Raw genomic sequence first — 17,436 nt, 5'->3', positions numbered from 1 at the left:
AAAAATTAAAATACTTGGCAAAGTGGGTAGCCTCTGTATAAATTTTATTTCTGAAGAAATCCAGAGGAAGAAGAGAGTTAAAACCAAGTTTCTATATTTTGAATATTAAATTCCTAGTTTTCTTTTTACTTTTTTAAAACTCCTTTTTATTTGAATGTATATTGCTCCACATTCTCCGTGTAGTAGAATGGTGTGTTTTAAAGTTATAATGAAGGATTGAAACAGACCATTTTAAATGACATCTGACTCAAATATTTATGCTCCTACATTCAGATTTGAACTAATGTTACTTTTTCAAAATCCTTTGTGATATGGAACCTCCCCCCCAGCCCAAAGCAGGCAGTGGCCCTTGCTGGGGCTTTGAACTGGAGCAGCAGTGAAGTAAAACACAAATGAACAGAAGACAATTGTTAAGTATATTCAAAATCCCTGAATGGGGATGTGTGAGACTTTCCAAAAGGTTTGCAAATAATAGCAACTCTGTCTCCTCTCTAGCAATACTTACTGTTCTCTCATCCCTGAGATTAACAATGGAATTATTAATTATTCAAGCTTGGATTGATTCAGAATTTTTCTGGGTATTTTTGTGTTTGGCTGGTCGATGGTTGATGTTGCTATTCAGGACAGCTGATAGTCCTTAAGAATCTACTTGTTTATTCATACATTGTTTGAAAGATGGAAACATAACATTTGAGAGCTGCTATTTACTAGAACAGTGTGGATTTAAACTTTTAAAAACAAAATAGCTTTTATAAATAATGGGAAGGGGAAAGTAAATGAAAAAACTTTCATACAAAATAAAACTAAAAAAATCAAAAAAGTGCACAAGAACATCAAGTGAATTGCACATGTTGCAGTAAAAAAAGAAAGTACAGTAACCTGGTCATGAAATATTTCTAGAACATTTCACATAAAGTCATCATCTCTGAAGGAGTCTAACTATCACACTCAGTGAAACAAGCCACTTTACCTTGCACTAGAATTACTGATCTGCTTACAAAGCCTGGCTTGCCTGGGTTTTTCTTTTCACAGTAAATGTAAATAGATGCATTAAAGGCACATTGAATTTGTGCAGATTCAGTGTTGTGCACAAAATAGTATGTCAGTGACTGGAGTGGAGAGGTAGCGGGCTCCATTTCAGTGCAAATAAATGTAAACTGAGTGTGTGAAGGTTTGCTTTAAAGATCAAGCAGAAAGGACTTAATAACATTGTAATTACCAGACTCCCCCTCTAACAGATAGACTCTGCTCACCTCAGTTTCTGTGCACAGCATGCACTTATCCTTCCCACAGTTGTGTTATGTTCCCATCAGACCAGTGCTCTCTGGCTCAGTGACTCCTGCTCAGGACAGATCTTTGACAGCAATCAGGACATGGGTCTCCCAGTAGAAACTAAGGTCTCTTGGTTGAAAGAAGAAATGGGCTTTCCATATTTATCCCATTCAAACCCAGTTTCAGCTTCTCCAAGGACATAAAAAGAAATTGCTACTTGCCAGACTTTTGTGGATACAAAAATGTTGGCTTATGGGGAAAATTCCCAGTTTGGGATGCTTATGAAATCCCACTTCTGGAGTTATACAAGTACTTGGTGATTGTGAGCCCTTCTACCTGCCAGGGTCTTCAGGGCTGTCACTGCTCACCAAACTCTGAAGTGGTTTCCACCAAGCTCTGTCTGTATCCATCACCCTCTACAACTCTGCTTTTTTATACTTACTCTGTTTCAAGGACTTCTGATTTATATCGATGTAAGACCCAGACCTTTGTTGCACAGACCCAGAAAGTGAGAGATGCATGAACTCCACAGTGATTTCCTATTTCTCCAGGTACTGCTTACCAATACAGGGCCTTCACTGGCAGAACTGATACAGCAATTTCTAGTTCCTTTTCTCTCCACCCAATGTATTTCTAACCAATTCCCTGTTCACCCTGCAGGAGACAAGGGAGTAGATCTTAAACTGGCAGTAAAGGAAATTACTGGATGAAATTTCACCAGTGGAGGAATCTCACCTGACTTTCCAAAGCTTTACAAGAGCAGTGTTCAGTGTGAATTGAAACTCTTGGTTTTTCAATTTTTGCATTTTTAGAGGGGACAGCAATGGACAGAGTAAGGAATCATGTAACCAATGCTTTTTCTCCTCTCATCCTGTCCCACAAGTGATGACATGTCATGCAAAGTCATCGCAGTCTGTGTGCCCAGACAGATTGTATTACTTGTATTTGTGCAACACACTTTAGTCCTGTGTTAAGGTATGAAACTCCACACAAATAAAACTCAGTGCAATGTATTTTCCCTACTTAGAGTTCTGTCATATCCCGTGGACGGTATGCAGACCCACAAACAAAACCAGAGCTGTAAGGTCACCGGTGGGGACTCCAAGCAGACTATGGTGCACAGCTCTTCTGTCACCTAAGGTAAGGAGTGTGCTTCTAGCATAAGATCTGCAAAGATGTAGTTCCAAATTTAGTTTCTTCCATTCTTTCTTAGGTGCCTAGTGAAGCATAAAGCACTCATCAAAGCAGTTCACCAAGTCACACCTGTCAAGGAATCTGTAGTCTCTGCCAATAACTGTTCATGGGCTCCTTGGCCTCCCCAGCTGTGAGGGAATGTGACTTGTTAAAAATTTCAATAAAAGAATTTCACGGACAATTATAGTGGTTCAGCAGATAGATGGTGACTTGTTAAGCTGCCATAAATCAGTTGTGGATCTCAGCTGTAAATAGGTGACCTAATTTTCAAAGAAGCTGAGATAATAACTTTTGTCAGTGTCAAAGGAAGCTAAAAGATCCTTCAAACTCTCAAAGTCAGAAAATTCAGGGCTAAATTCTGAGATTTTTTATTCTGCCTCAGTAATATCTGATATGTATATGATTCCCCTGATTTAAGTGGAACACCTGGTGCAAGCAACTTGCCATTGTTTAGGCATCTGAATAAGGATTTGGAAACCTAATTCTGAGTATTCATTTCCATAAATTTTGCAGTTTGAATTCCATAATTTTGAAATAAATTCTCTTACTTTCAATCATGTATTGTTACAGCCATAGAGGTCCAAGGAGGTTGGAGACCTGGGTTTTACAGAGATAAGATCTGGGGGAGGAAGAGAATAAGTTGGTTCAGCAGTGTTGCCTCTCTCCTTCACATCACTCTCTGTTCCTGTTCCTCTAGGGCTTTGTTCTGTTCTGACACTGGCTTCATGAAAGCATAAACCTACTGTTTACAGTGCGGCTACTTCTAATTTGCACCAAAAAAACCTGAAAGAGCTAAGGGTTGCTTTCAAATCCCTAGTCTAGGAAATTCTCTCAAGCAAAATTTCACTTACTTCCTATTGCAAATATAACACAGAATGAACTGTGTTCACTATGTGCAAATATAATTCTTCCATCCTCCTTAAATAAACCTTTCCTTGACTTTTAAAGGATTCAGCATTTCTGGATTTTAGTCTATTAAAGAGTTCTGAGATCTGAAGGTTCATAAATCAAGTACTTAATAAGAAAGGTACAAAAAAAGAGAAAAAGGTGTTAGCAAGGTGGTGTCAAAATATCAGAGAATTAGCTACCAACACACTTAGCAAAAATCCAAACAATAGAATAGAAACTACATTAAAAATCTCAGTCAGTGAAGGCAATGTGATTGCTTTCCCAAACACATTGATTCTTGACAAGTTCTTAATTGTGACCACGGCAAGGATGCTAAACTCCGCCACAGCTTCAGGACACTTTTGAGTTCCTCACTGATGCATGCTTCAGCACTACTCATTTGTCAGTATTGGCTTTCATTCCTTCTTCTTTGCAGACTAAGGTCTGAGGTGAATTGTATGTGTTTTCTCTTGAAAAACCTAACAGCAGTCTCCTATGTTAGCTGTCTCCTCATTTTCTTCTCATTCCTGCTTCAAAAGCGCATTTCTCTTAGTCACAGAGGGGTGCTTGACCAAGCCAGCAGCAATTCCTCCCTGCTGTGCACCTGTGCCACAGTGGTGAGGCTGGGTGCCATGCTGGGAAGCTGCTGAACCTGCAGTGTGCTGGGGTCACTGTGAGTAGTCGTGCTGTAGATAGCGGATCAGTCTGTCTGGGAGGGGCAGCGTGTCCAGGAGTTTAATGCGGTTCCTTCCAACCACGCTCCGGACCTTGATGCGGCAAAGGTGGGAAAGAGGTCGTGGGGGTTCTAAAAGACAGTGGGTCAGAAACGTGAGCAGAACAGGTTTTAACTTGAGGGACTTGAGCTCAGCTTGGGCAGGGGAGTGTCAGGAGGAAAATGGGAGAAGGAAGAATGAAAAAAGGGTTTTTTTTCTGTAATGAAGGGATAATATGTCTGGTGGCAGAACATGTGTACTGAGGCATGACATGGGGAAGGGTGTGGGCCTGGAGGATGGGGTGCTGTACCCATCTCAGCCATAGCAATGGGCTTTCTAGGAGGATTTAAACAAGCTACTTCAAAGTGTTTCGCCTTCCCAATGAAAATAAATGCAATAGGTACCAAATTTTGCTTGGCGCCAAAAAACTGATTCTGAAAATATCTATGAAAGGTTTTGTCCTGAGGGAAAGGATATTAGGAGAGTGGAATATTAATAAAGTCTTTAAAGGCCATTGGTGCCTGCTAGGCTGCTGTGGAGATGGCTGTGCTGCCCATCTGTTCTGATCTGACTGAACCCCAGCTACATCCAAATGGGCCTTTCTGCACTGCTGTGCTCATTCCCAGTGGGTCAGACTGATGGCTGTTGTGCATTTCACACCACAGGGCCAGTGACATGCCAGAAATTACTGATACTCATACCTGGTCAGTCACAGAAGGGAAATCCTTTCAAAGATTTCAAGTTTATGGGATGAATACTAAGAGGAGATGGTGACTGAGGTTTTGAATCCAACAGTGGGACAATTTGTGCTGGATTCTCTTTTGGGAGACCATACCTGCTTTTTCTTTAATGACAGCCCAGTCCTCATAGCTGTCAATATGCTCCTTGAGCCGGGAACAGAGCTGCACATTTCCCACATAATCCAGAAGAACATCGATGATCGGCCCAGCCCAGCGACTTATCTCTGGAGTAGACACCATTTCACAAAACTTCAAGGAAAAACAGATGGACTGCCATCAGTGGGACATAAATGCATTTGTGGAAACAGCAATTGCAATAGCCCTGATAGTTTTCATGGTACCCTCCTTCTACCAACTGTGAGGGCAATCACCAGTTTCCCTTCAGAAAACTTCAACTAAAGCCTGTTCTTTTCCACCTGAGGGCAGAACCCCGTCTTTGCAATCACAGGATGACACAAATCCCTGGCAAAGTCCTAGCTCTGGAGCATGCAATAATGCTGAATTGTTTGTAAGTCCTAAGATCCTACTTCCACAGAAATGCAAGGGCAGAGGAACTTTGCCCCTAGCTAGTCAAGGGCTACTGGAATGTCCATGCAGTCTAGGGCCCTGTGACATAGCATGCTGGGTCCTTTCCCCTCTTGGGTGGGGCTCTGGCGGGTAAAATGGAATCCTGGGGAAAGAGGGAGATTCAGAGGAATGCAGCACCTCCTGCTTCCTGTGAACCTGCTAGTATCTGCAGCTTTGGGGGACCAAACATCTTATGAGAAACAAATGTGGAGAAATCTCTGCACAGATGAATCCCTGGCCATTTTAGTCACTCATGTGAGAACTATCCTGGGCCTAATAGAGGGTGCCTTCCTTACTCAGTCCTGGATCATGCCAATTTTCTATTGTCTCCAGTGTAAGCTGAAGAGTACTGAAATTCATTGCATGGAGAGTTTCTTATAGAAATACTGGAGAACAGATTTAAGAGCCTGACTTTAAGCAATCTCATTTTAAAAAAATCTGCCCACTTTAATCTAAATATGTATATTATACCAGTCAGTTTCATCTTTCTCTCTTAGGGCTCTGCATATGGTGAAGATATCTGTGGACATAATCTGCATGCAAGCATTCAGGAAGTTTAACATGAATTAAATCATGCTGTGTGCATAAGAACTCAGGCACAAGTTTGAATGCTGGTGGCTGAAGCACCATCCATCAACTTAGTCACTCAGCCTGTCTGCAAACACCTTCGAAGCCCACACCAAACAGGAAAGAAAATGCACCGGCTTAAAGCTCTCTCAGTTTAAATTCCTTTAACTAGATGAAATTTGGTTTTTCATGCATGAGTCCTAACTCAAAGCCATTAAACTCTTGTGTGGATACTCTTATTCAGAAGTAAAATTTTATTAGCTCACCTAGTAAAATAGAGTTGTGGAAAATAAGGTTATTTTGTCCAAGGTGAGAGCATTCACAGAGGTGTTCACTACTCTTCTGACTCTTATTTTTCACCAAGCATCACCATGTAAAGTTTCCCAGGACAACCAGAGACAGTAGTGTCAGGAGGATGGCAGTGGACAGCCCACAGTTCCCAACCTGGGCTGCTTATAGGGAGTGCAGTTTTGTGTCTGCCTGTCACTGCAGTGTTTGTGTCACTGCCGTGCAGTTACCCGTGTGAGACACAGACTGGGCACCTGCACAACACCTCCTTGCAGTGACTGCTTTAGGAGAGTGGAAATGAAGACACATGTAGGGCCATAAAACACTGCATCTTACTTGCTCTCTTCTAGTCTCCACCAGAGACCCTTGCCTGCCTTCTTCTCTGTTCACAAGCTCGGCTTACAAAAACATCTTGTGGAATGAGCACGTTTCAAAACACATTGCAGGAAAATAAGCCTAGCAATATAAAGACAAACAATGCACAACTGCCGCAGCAGGCAGCGGGATTGCTCGGAGCAGGCGGCTCTGGGGCTGCGCTCTCGGCAGCCACCCGAATGCCCTCTCGTGGCTGTGCGCTACTGCCGCCCGTGCCCTCCTGCCCGGGATCAGCAGCAGCTCCGCCAACGGGGGAGGGTCGGCAACCATTCATTCTTCCGTGCTCACTTTCCCCAGGACACGTTAATTTAGTAGCATCACTTATGATTGATATTTGTGCATTTTCCAAACCCAGTTACAGTACTTCATGGCCTTTATAAAGGCTAATAATTAAGATATACTATCCTTACATAATCTTACACAAGAAAATAGAAGAACATCCTTTGTATGGAGAAGGCTGTAGTTTCATAAGAACATCCACATTTCAGAATATAAATCATATCATAACTACCTATGATATCATATCATAACTATCATGAAGCTACCACAGAAGCCTCACTTTTATTAGCTAAAACCCTAGCAGCAAAAGCAAATAAAAAACAATATTAGAGGGAAGGGATTACTTTTTTTTTCTGTGTGCATATCTCCTCACTAGACACATAGTGTCACTAGACTTTCTCTCTAGACAAATAAATTTTTATACAATTTTTTCTATCTCTGCCTTATATGATGTGACCTTTCAGGCAATGACTCTTTGTGAGTGACCTAATATTTTCTTAGGCAATAATTTCAGGTGAGATCCAGAAGGAACTGGTTTTGAGTGGCTAGGGTACCATAGAGGGCTACAAGTAGACAAACCCTGTCTACTTGTCTTGGAATTCCATTTCTCTGTTCACTCAGTGTGCTACAATATCACAGATCAAGAACTAGAGATGGTGTATTTTATAAATTTTCTTTGACAAAAAATATGGTATACTGGAGGAATTTTGTTGTGACAAAAGACTCTTGAGGGTAAAGCCCTCTTTAGGAGAAGCGAATATTGTGATGGACTCCTAATTCTCTCTATAAGATTTTCTTTTTGGTTTTTTTTTTCCCCAGATATGTTATCTGAGAGTAAAGTCTTTTGGAAGAAAGGACTGATAAAAAGGTCAAGATTTTCTAGGATCATTTAATGTTTTCCTTTATTCTTTCCACCACAAAAGAATATATATTGGTAACCATACCTTTGGGATTCTGCTGAATCCCTCAAAGCTGCACTTACACTAGCTAGAAGCTGATTGATTTCATTCTCGATTTTGTGCAAAATAGAAAAGCTGCCATGTTGAGATTTCATTTTTGTGTAGCATGTTGAAAGACAGCAAATTTTGAGTGTAATATTAGGTTTTGAGATACATTGGAAGGAGAGGAGATATGGAAATCAGAAGAAAAGTATAATAAGAAATTTTGCAAAGCCCCTTAAGGGATTGAGAGTCCCATTCCAGACCAATGGAAGATAAGTCCAGCTGCATTTTAGAAAGGACTGCAAAGATACATGTATAAAATGTAGATATCTAAAGCCTGTGGCTTTAGAAGAAGTGGCTTTGAAAAGATGAAATCATGGACCTAAATCTCCTAATCTCTTGTGAAATCTTCAAATATAACTCAGTCACATAGCTAATGTAATAATTCATGCTCTCTCTCCGTGACTGCTTTTCCAGTAGACTCAGAAATTGCAGTTGTTCACATTCACTGGTTTACCCTCACAGAGTGAAGCACTAGACTGTTTTCATGTAACCAGTAGCTAACATTCTGTATCAGACAAAACAAATCCTACAGTGCAAGTTAAAAAAGAAGGTTTCTACCTCCCATATGCTCTCATCCATATGTTTGTCAAGAAAATATGCCTCACTTTTGGCACCTAAGGTCCAGAGGAAAAGAGCATTGTAGAACTCTCGGTTAGACTGTCAGGATGGCTACAATTCACTGTAAATTCAAGCTATGGCCACAGTGGCTGTTCCCTACCTTCCTGCAGTCATTGGATACAAACTTGGAATGTTTGCTGGCTCATATTAAGCTTTTTTTTTTCTGTAAATAAAGTAGGTATTGTGGCACTTTCTCTCGCAAAAAAGTTGGAAGAAAAATACACTAATGTTGTCAGAACCCACTGGTAGGAGATGTCCTTAGAAGTCCTGCAGGTAGACTGGGCAGTGCTTACCTGTACTACAGCTGGCTCCCTGGTCACCTGGGGATCATTCAGTCTTTCCCTTCTGTAATTTAATGCAGGGTGTGGGCCATTTCCGTACTGACACTCAAAACAGGAACCTGCATCACAGCCCAGATCCAGGAGGTACTTCAGCACAGAAAGGTACTTCATTGAAAACATGATGGTAGCTGGAAAGGTGGTGGGATGACTTGATATATAGGCATCAATGTTTGCCCCATGGTCAAGAAGCAGTTTCATGGTCTTCAGGCAGCCGTGGCGGATGGAGATGAGTAATGGGTTAATGAGGTCAACATTGGGGTTGGCTCCAGCTTGCAGCAGCAGCTCTGTGGCGTAGATGTTGTTGTTAAAAACAGCAAAATAGAGTGGGGTGGTGCGTCTGTCCTCGTAGAGGCAGGAGCGTTCATCAGAGAGGGTGGTGTTGACCTCGTAGCCAGCTTCTATCAGCTCCTCCAGGATATCGTCGTTGTTGCGCTCGGCCGCCAGGTGCAGGGGGCTGATGCCGCTGCGCTTGACACGGGTGCGGCTGGTCACAGGGATCAGCATGGACACAATCCTGCCAGGAGGAGACTCAGTGAGCAGCAGTGATCTCCAGGGCATCTACAAGCCTGCAGCAAGCTTTATTCATAGCTTTATGATTGTACCCCCAGGGCAGAGCTTGCTAACTCAGGCACAGGGACAACTCATAGAAACCAGACTGCAAACCTCAAACCTGTCAGCAACTCCCTGTGCACCGACCTTGCCAAAAAGATGAGTTGTTTGACCTTCCCCTTTCATGGAGGAACACATTTTTTTGAGATTATCACCCAGTTTCTGTGATGTAATGGCAGCGACAGGGGCAGTTACAATGGAAGAGAGACATGCTGGCACTCACCCACCCTGTTGAAACTTCTGTTATGTTCCACAGCCCAAATGGCAGACAACCAGCCAGGAGCTACCAGATATTCTGCACCTTCATCATCATGCTGTGGGTAGCACTGGAGGAAAAGGTGCACAATCTCCAGCCTGAGGTGCCAGCAGAGAGAATGTATCTCCCCTTCTCAGGTTTTGCTTTGCTGCTCAGCAGAGAAGGGTGCCAACACAAAGTGCTGGCAAGTTTTGTCGGTCACAGCCACAGTAACCAGACAGGCTTGACACCAGACAGGAGGTGAAACCCCATGTCTGGAGGACTGAGCTAGGATAAACTACAGATTTGGTTCCCAGGCCTTCCCTATTAGATTTTACAGTTCAGTTATTACCCTGCATTGGTACCTATCCTGTAGGCCTTCACAGTGCAGCTTTTGGCTATGGCAAGTTCATGGGGCTATCAATGTCCATCCCAGACCACAGGGAGCCAAAAAGACAATTAGTAAAAGAGAGAAAAAGAAGTAAAAATATTTTCCAGTCTGGTTTCCATGTTTCAGCTGAGGGAGAAAACATGTGTAGCCAAGTCCTATACCCCAGTAATGAGGAATTGCTGTTGGAAAGCATGATGTGGCCCTAAACACACCAACATAAATCAAGCTGCTCTAATATTTAATACGAATTTCAAATATATGATGCACAGGAGCCCTGCAGTCACAAACCCATGATCATTTTTATGTCTGCACAGGTGTCAATGGAGCTGCATGACCAACCCTATGGATTAAACCTTCATTTCCTGCTTATAAAGTTGGGTAATATAGCCAAGGTTCTAGGTTGATTCTGTAGAAATAGACAACTCACCTCAAGGAAACTTACTTTTAGAAAGACCCTAGGGATCATCCAACCTGAGTCTGCCTGCTGTGTCAGGAGTTGCCCACACGCCCTTTGTAATATCTGTGTAGAGGGGGATTTCTTAAATAGGAACTTGTGTGAGCTGGGAAGCCAAGCTCACCTTCTCCACCTCCTTTCCTCCCATGCAGAATACTCTGCCTAGCAGTCATCAGCTCTGGTGACAGACAAACATGCAAAGCTCACTTTCCTAGCATGTAGTGTGTCTCCTTTAAAATGCTGAATATCTTCAGCTTGACAGCAATAGCTGGTCCCAACACTGGGCCCTCAAACATATATTTACATAATGAGCTAAGCCAGTAAAACCTTTGTCTGTGATGATCTTGTGATCCTGTGAAACACTGAGCCTCCAACGCTCCCAGGAGCTGAAATAAGGGTTGAAGATGTAATTTTACAGGATTATGTTCCTATTTACGTGATGTACTGTTGATGTCTCCAAGTTACTTCTACATCTCATTTTTAAACAAAAAGGCTTTTAAATTATGTAAATATCTTGGGAAATTAAGCACTTATTTTTTTTCTCCAAGCAGTCACACTAATTTTCCAGCACTGTGACACTTGCCAGGGAGCTGGAGGTTTGGGTGCTGGTGAGCTGGCAACTTCCCACCCTCAGCAAATGTTCTGCAAGAGTCTAATAACAAAAAGGGCACAGAGCACTGTGAGGACACTACGCCAAGTACCAGCATTACTCATCCCATGATCAAATGTTTTGAAGATTTAAGGGTCTGTTTTGTTCTTTCCCTCCAGCATGTGTGCTTCAGCCAGCTCTTCACATCTGAGTTAAAGAGGCACTGGATCATTTCTGTCTGCAAGGGGAACCTGAACCTAACTTCACGGGTGCCACACTGAGGCTCTGCATCCAAATGCTAGAGCTCAGTACAGTCCCTGCAGCCCACATTTATTTTGGTGTGACAAGCAGGAAGCATCAAATTGTTGCCAGTTTAATTGTGTAGCTTGAACCTGTGTCTCTTTCTCACCCTCCAAAGTGGGTCAGTTCAGTAATATGGTGCCTCTGGAGCATTTCCTGTTTCTCTAGAGGGAGAATGCAACTCAAGTGAAGGCAGCCAAGGCCAGACAAGTCAGGCCACATCCATGTCTGTCACAGGGATGAGCTTCATGTACAGTTTTGAAATAGTGCCAAGATTTCAATAATCCCTGACACCTGCTTCTGTGTTTTCTATTTGTTAGAGGTTATGTGGAGGAGGAGGCAGAGCATCCTTAGTGTGAGCATGCCAAGAGTTTACTGACTTGTATTTACTTAATAAATCTGCCCACGCTTCATGAAGTCTTCCCTTTTCAACTCCTCAGTTCTAAGGGGGAAAGAGTTAAATGACTGCTTGCAGCTTATGAGATGACCCTTATGAATTTCAGGTCAATATTGACAAGGTGTCATTTAAAATAAACAAACATCAAGCAACAAGAGTTGACAGTTGAGCCCTGGGACCACATTCTTGGCTTTTTGATGATAGGGAGCCTTCGTGCTCTGGCAAAAAGTTGAAGTGTGGAATTCCTGCAGAATTACGTACTAAATCTGCAGGAATACAGAGGTCACCATGAAGGGTGTTATTTTACTGAATACCAGAGGAATTAAGAATGATCAGCCAAACAGGCGAAAGTTTTGTCATTTAGATAAATATTTATAAGATAATATATTTTTCTTTTGTCTTTCTTTTCTACTTAGTTTGCAGCAGTTATGCACAAAATTTGTGCTCAATCTTTTACAAGTGAAGGAAGGCAGAGTTTGAACTAAATTCTGGTCTCATTTATGCTGCTGGTTGTTGGGAATAATTGATACAAGCCCTGAATCAGGCCCTTCCTTCCATAACCCAGGGTGAACTCAAGTTGTGGAGTTTCCATGTTAATTTTTCAGGTCAGAGTGTGAGACTGCTGAGGGGAGGGAAGGAGAGCTGGCCCATACTCTATATAATTCAGATCAACTTACTGTACTTTCAGATAAACTTTTCAGAAAGTGAACAACTGAAGCTGAGTTCTGTCTCTCACACATGCAAATTACTTTATAACTCAAACCCTGGAGAAAATTTTGAATCATGCATGTTATTCAGTGCAGTGGATTCATGTACATGATGTAAGTGTATAAGCCCGCTACATAAGTTGACACTGAGCTGCCCTCTAGAATACACAGCTTGCAGAAGGAACCAGGCCTACTCCAACCAATATTAATATCCTCAGGTCTATCAAAGTGGTCTGAGAAGCTTAATTGGCATTGCAAAACAAATCTAAATTCTAGAATGAAAAGCATTTTGGGAAGATGTAGTGTTGTAGAAATATTTTGGTAGAAACTGTGATAGTCAGAAGATCCTCTACAGTCACCAAAGGGATCTGTTACTGCAATAAAAACTTAGCTGTGGGTCACTTACTCTTCCAGCAATGAGGGATTAAAAGCAGGAACTAAAACTTGCTCTAGGATCAGAAGTAAATGCTATGGAGTTCAGGCTCAGAAGCAGGCTGCAATGTCCCAAGTTACTACTTACATGACGATGCAACATCCTCCAACAGACAGCATCTTCTAAATTGATATTCTTTATCATGGGATATAGATTATTACTTTCCTAGAAAAATCTCTGTTTCAGAGGACTGGTAGTTCTACCTGATTTCTGCTATTTTTTTCCACCAGTTACTTGTCTCCCTGTTAAAAAATATGCTCAGCTCTGTCCCAAACACATTTAATTTCAGAAAGAAAGCAGTGGATATTTTTATGAATTTGTCTGTTACAAATAAGAGTCATTTGATCATTCACTAATAAAATATATTTTCCAGACCAAGAGAAATTCTTGTCCTTCTTTTCTGAAGCCTTTACAATTTCCTAAAGGTTTCTGAAAGGAAGGATATCTGAACTGGACACCATATTCTAGTGACAATTTCACTGATGCCCTAGAGATTCACTTAACCATTTCCTGCTGTCAGCAACTGAATTATTGTTATTAAAACCTGAACACACCAGAGAAGAATCCAGCATCTTCTGCTTCTGCAGAAGAATCACAATGGCCCTATGTAGGAAAATTATTGCAAACCATGCTGCAAATGCTATTAAGGACTAACACTCCCCACCAATACTTTTTCTATTATATTTTAGGAATATTTTGAGGACTTTAGTTTAATCCACTTCCAAGATACATGATATTATTTAGCTGTACTAGATGATGTCTTGGTAAAATTAAAGGAGTCTTTCACCCCACATTCACCCCATCCCATCCCAACCTCCAAACACACTCTCCAGCCTGGGCTCTGCAAGCAGAAAGTCCACTTCTCAGCTGGCACCTGCCTTGCTCACATTGCTCAGAATTGGTTCTGGGACATTCCATTCTCCTTTTTATAAGGACTTTGGATTCCTGTCTAAAAGATGAAACCATGAAACGAACTAAAACTTACTCGCAAATCCCTTTTTTGGCTGCTATGTGAAGAGGTAACAGGCCATCCTTATTGGCTTTGTTGGCATCTGCTCCTTGGGACAAAAGAAACTCCACAATGGGCACATGTCCATTTTTACAGGCTTCATAAAGAGCAGAGGCGTTATCACTGGCTTGTGTGTTTATATCAGCACCTAGGAAGGAAGAAACCCTTTTAGCACCAAAAGGTTAAAGTGAGATGGGAACAACATACTTTGAATGAACACTTATATTTCCGTGACACTGGAGCTATGAAATGTGCTGGATGGGGATGTGAACACAGTCATATCACAGGTGGAACAGTCATATCAGTTATACACCTTTATATCATAGATTTACATTGATCTATAATATGATGGGAATTTTATGAGGGACAGTTTATCATGGATGGCAACTATTAGGTCCCAGTCATGAATCCAGGGTCCATTCAGCTCAAAGATCAAAAAAAAATAAATTGGGCTGTTCTTTATATGGCATGGCCTTTCCTTCAAACACAGCAATTCCATTAATATTCATGTGTTTACACTATGTATATATACTATTCCTGAGCAGGAGTTTGGATTAGATTATCTCAATAGGTGCTCTCCAAAATTCTATGGATATCTGTTTATGCTATATATTTATTTATATTTATCATTTATACTCTATATAGTCACACTGTAAGTACTACACAGATTTACAGTATTTATACTTCTTTTTAATTTTAGTATGTATCCAGGTTAAAATAATACTCTATTAAATGACATCTGCACGGTGCTGATCAACAATTCTGAGGTTTTATTTGGGAGTGCCATAATCAATGAATACTGCATTTCAAAACTCAGCACCTGAGCCCATATTTCTTCACCTCATGAGGGCTGGAGTTAGGCTTCAAATGGTAAGTTTTACTACAAAAAAAGAGAAATATTACCAACAAACTACTAGACTATTTGGTAATTTCTTTCTTGAGCTCTAATGTGTACTTTGCTTAATAAATAACATGCAAGCATAAACCAAGACTTTTTTGCCATAAACAATATGGAATTTAGCTTTTTCTGCTGTAGATATTTAAGGCCCTTAGGCCTGGATTTTGCCTGTCATATACTGTACCATGGTGTTCTCAGCAAGGCTGCTCTATGTGAATCCTAAATGGGAATGACAGTTCACTGGAGTTTTGCTTCTAAACTCCAATAAAGAAACTGATCAGTCTTCTGTTTGATCATGAAAACTCCCTGCCAATTAGAACATTTCCCTGGGCTCTCACCCTAAGCTGAAACATCTGTGTTGTGCTTGGCCCTTTGAAAATGTTGTAGCTGGAAACAACAGGAGAATGACAGTGACAAAACATAACACAGGACTTCGTTCCTAATGAGAAATAAACCCTTTTTATGATGAAAATTGTTCATCATAAAAAATGAATGATATCATTCCTGGGATGCTCAGAAGAGCTTTTCAGGGCTTGAAGAGCTTGAAAAATTGGACAGTTTCATGGGATTTTTTCTTGCATATTTTTCTCAAAATTGAACTTTAAGGAAATCTTAATATCTATCTAATTTGAAACACAAATCGCATTCTGGCTCAGTTTCTTAAGTCATAGGCATCATGATTGACTAACTGGTCATACAAAACTCTCTGACAAGACTAGCTGGGCAGCAGAACACATTTTTGGTTTCTCAACTCTCATATCCTTCTTAATCATACTAATTTTTTCAAAACATTTTCTTATCTACATTACTGGTAAACTCTTGTTTTGCAAGTGCGGGACCCAAGTTTTTCCTACATTGAAGAAAATATGCCTCAGAATAGTAGTGAAGTGTATTGTGCTTATTGTAAAGCTGTTTTACATGACTGGAGCAGTAAAAGATTTAGTGTAAATGAGATTCAAATCCACTCTGTTTATATATTTGAACATTTACACATAGGGAGAGTGAGTCTCCTTCTATTTGATATAAACCCATAAACTCTACAGCAGTACTTTATAAATTTTCAGAGGATACATTATGAGGACAGCTAACCTTGCCCATCACTGCACATGTTCGTGAGGAAATGGGGTTGGCTGAAGTTCAACTTCTGCCATCTATTACCACCTGCAGCTGCCTTTTATGACTGACTGGATTTTGGGCTACATGTGTGCAGCAGTATGGGTTTAGAAGATTGTTAGGAAATGCAGTCGGACAGCACCATATGACTTCTCAAAGTAGGTGACCGTGAATGAATGCTGAAGAAGCACGTGTCTAGACCACGCTCTGTGAAGACCCTACCCAGTTCCACCATCAGGAGCAGAAGGCTCTTAGGCTCTCTGCAGGCTAGGCCTGGCCTCCAGAGACAGAAAAACTGAGCCAGGGAGAGTCACTGGGAAACTCTGAATTATTAAGAATTAAATGAATAGATGTGTGTAAGCTGTACTCACCACATCTTGCAAGGTATCTCAAAGCTTCCAACTGCCCACTCTCAGCTGCCACAAATAAGGAAGTGATCCCGTAGGCATTTGCTGACTCAATCTTGGCACCCCCTTTCACAAGGATGTCCATGATCTCCAGGTCGTTTCGGGAGACGGCCTCATGGAGCGCGGTCCATCCCCGATTGCAGCGATGGTTGGTATCTGCATTGTACTGCACCAGCAGTCTTGCAGCCTCTGCATTCTTGCGCTCACAAGCTGGTTTAGAAAAAAGGGAAGACACTAGAACAGGCTTCTGGGTGTTGTGTATCTGTTTCATGCAGCCCCAGGCATTATCATACAAGTAGGCCATAGTAAGACCAAAGATCCATTTAGGCCTACACGAGAGCAAAGGCTGCTGCCAAGTGGCATTGTCTGAGGCTCAAAAAGGATGTGACACTGAAGCCAGTCTTCAGCTGGACCTGGCTAAGTGTCCTGTGCAGGGCTTGTGTCGAGTCTGGTACTGGGGGAATCCAGCCCAGCACCTTTGTACCAACAAGAAACCACAGTGACACAGTGAGGTGATAAGGTGCAGGAAGTAATTTATGAAGAACAAATATGTTAGAGAAATCACGTGACCTGAACCCTTTCTTTCCAAATTCTCTGCAAACTGACTCTATCTTACTGCCACGGACTGCAGATAAAGCTCTATGTAGACAAGAAAATATAAAAAGTTCAAACCAACAGTTGTGTGAATCAGTAGTACTTTCTCAATTTATAGTTCACAACCCTCCTCAGCTAAATATAGTTTCCTAATTATTAATATAATTTTGTTGATTTTTATTCTACCAATTGCCCATAGCTTTTTGAATCCCAAATCTTGGGGCTCCCTTGCACCTTAATGGCAGGACTGCAACCTAAAGGTACATAGAATGGGTAGCTACATGGAAAACCCCAGTTAGCAACTGTTGGAAAATGTACAGAAGAGAAGCACATTTCATAGCAATCAGTTTTTTCCTTGAAATAATAGTGTCTTTTTCTCACAAGAGAAAGAGATCCCACCTTTTAGTTCTGATTCTTCTTAGCAATAGCTCCATAGTGTTCTCCCCTATAAACA

General features: G+C 41.4%; 1 protein-coding gene and 1 long non-coding RNA gene across 6 annotated transcripts in view; one reads left to right on the top strand and one right to left on the bottom strand.

Moving 5' to 3' along the window:
• Positions 1-17,436, top strand: part of LOC141729330 (uncharacterized) — a 78,784-nt gene that overhangs the window by 29,291 nt on the left and 32,057 nt on the right. The window lies entirely within an intron of this gene.
• Positions 3,460-17,436, bottom strand: part of ASB2 (ankyrin repeat and SOCS box containing 2) — a 29,075-nt gene continuing 15,098 nt past the window's right edge. For all 5 annotated transcript variants that reach the window (XM_074542427.1, XM_074542425.1, XM_074542426.1 and 2 more), the window contains 5 exons: positions 16,353-16,598; positions 13,947-14,118; positions 8,799-9,360; positions 4,903-5,056; positions 3,460-4,159 (listed from right to left, as the gene is read on the bottom strand). In XM_074542427.1, the coding sequence (XP_074398528.1) occupies positions 4,023-4,159; positions 4,903-5,056; positions 8,799-9,360; positions 13,947-14,118; positions 16,353-16,598 (1,271 nt within the window). In that variant the 3' untranslated portion in view covers positions 3,460-4,022. The remainder of the gene's footprint in view (positions 4,160-4,902; positions 5,057-8,798; positions 9,361-13,946; positions 14,119-16,352; positions 16,599-17,436) is intronic.

Source organism: Zonotrichia albicollis, chromosome 6 (assembly GCF_047830755.1).
Source record: "Zonotrichia albicollis isolate bZonAlb1 chromosome 6, bZonAlb1.hap1, whole genome shotgun sequence".
Classification (NCBI taxonomy): Eukaryota; Metazoa; Chordata; class Aves; order Passeriformes; family Passerellidae; genus Zonotrichia; species Zonotrichia albicollis.
The sequence above is the reverse complement of the archived record's forward strand: the minus strand, read 5'-3'. Positions and strand labels throughout refer to the sequence as shown.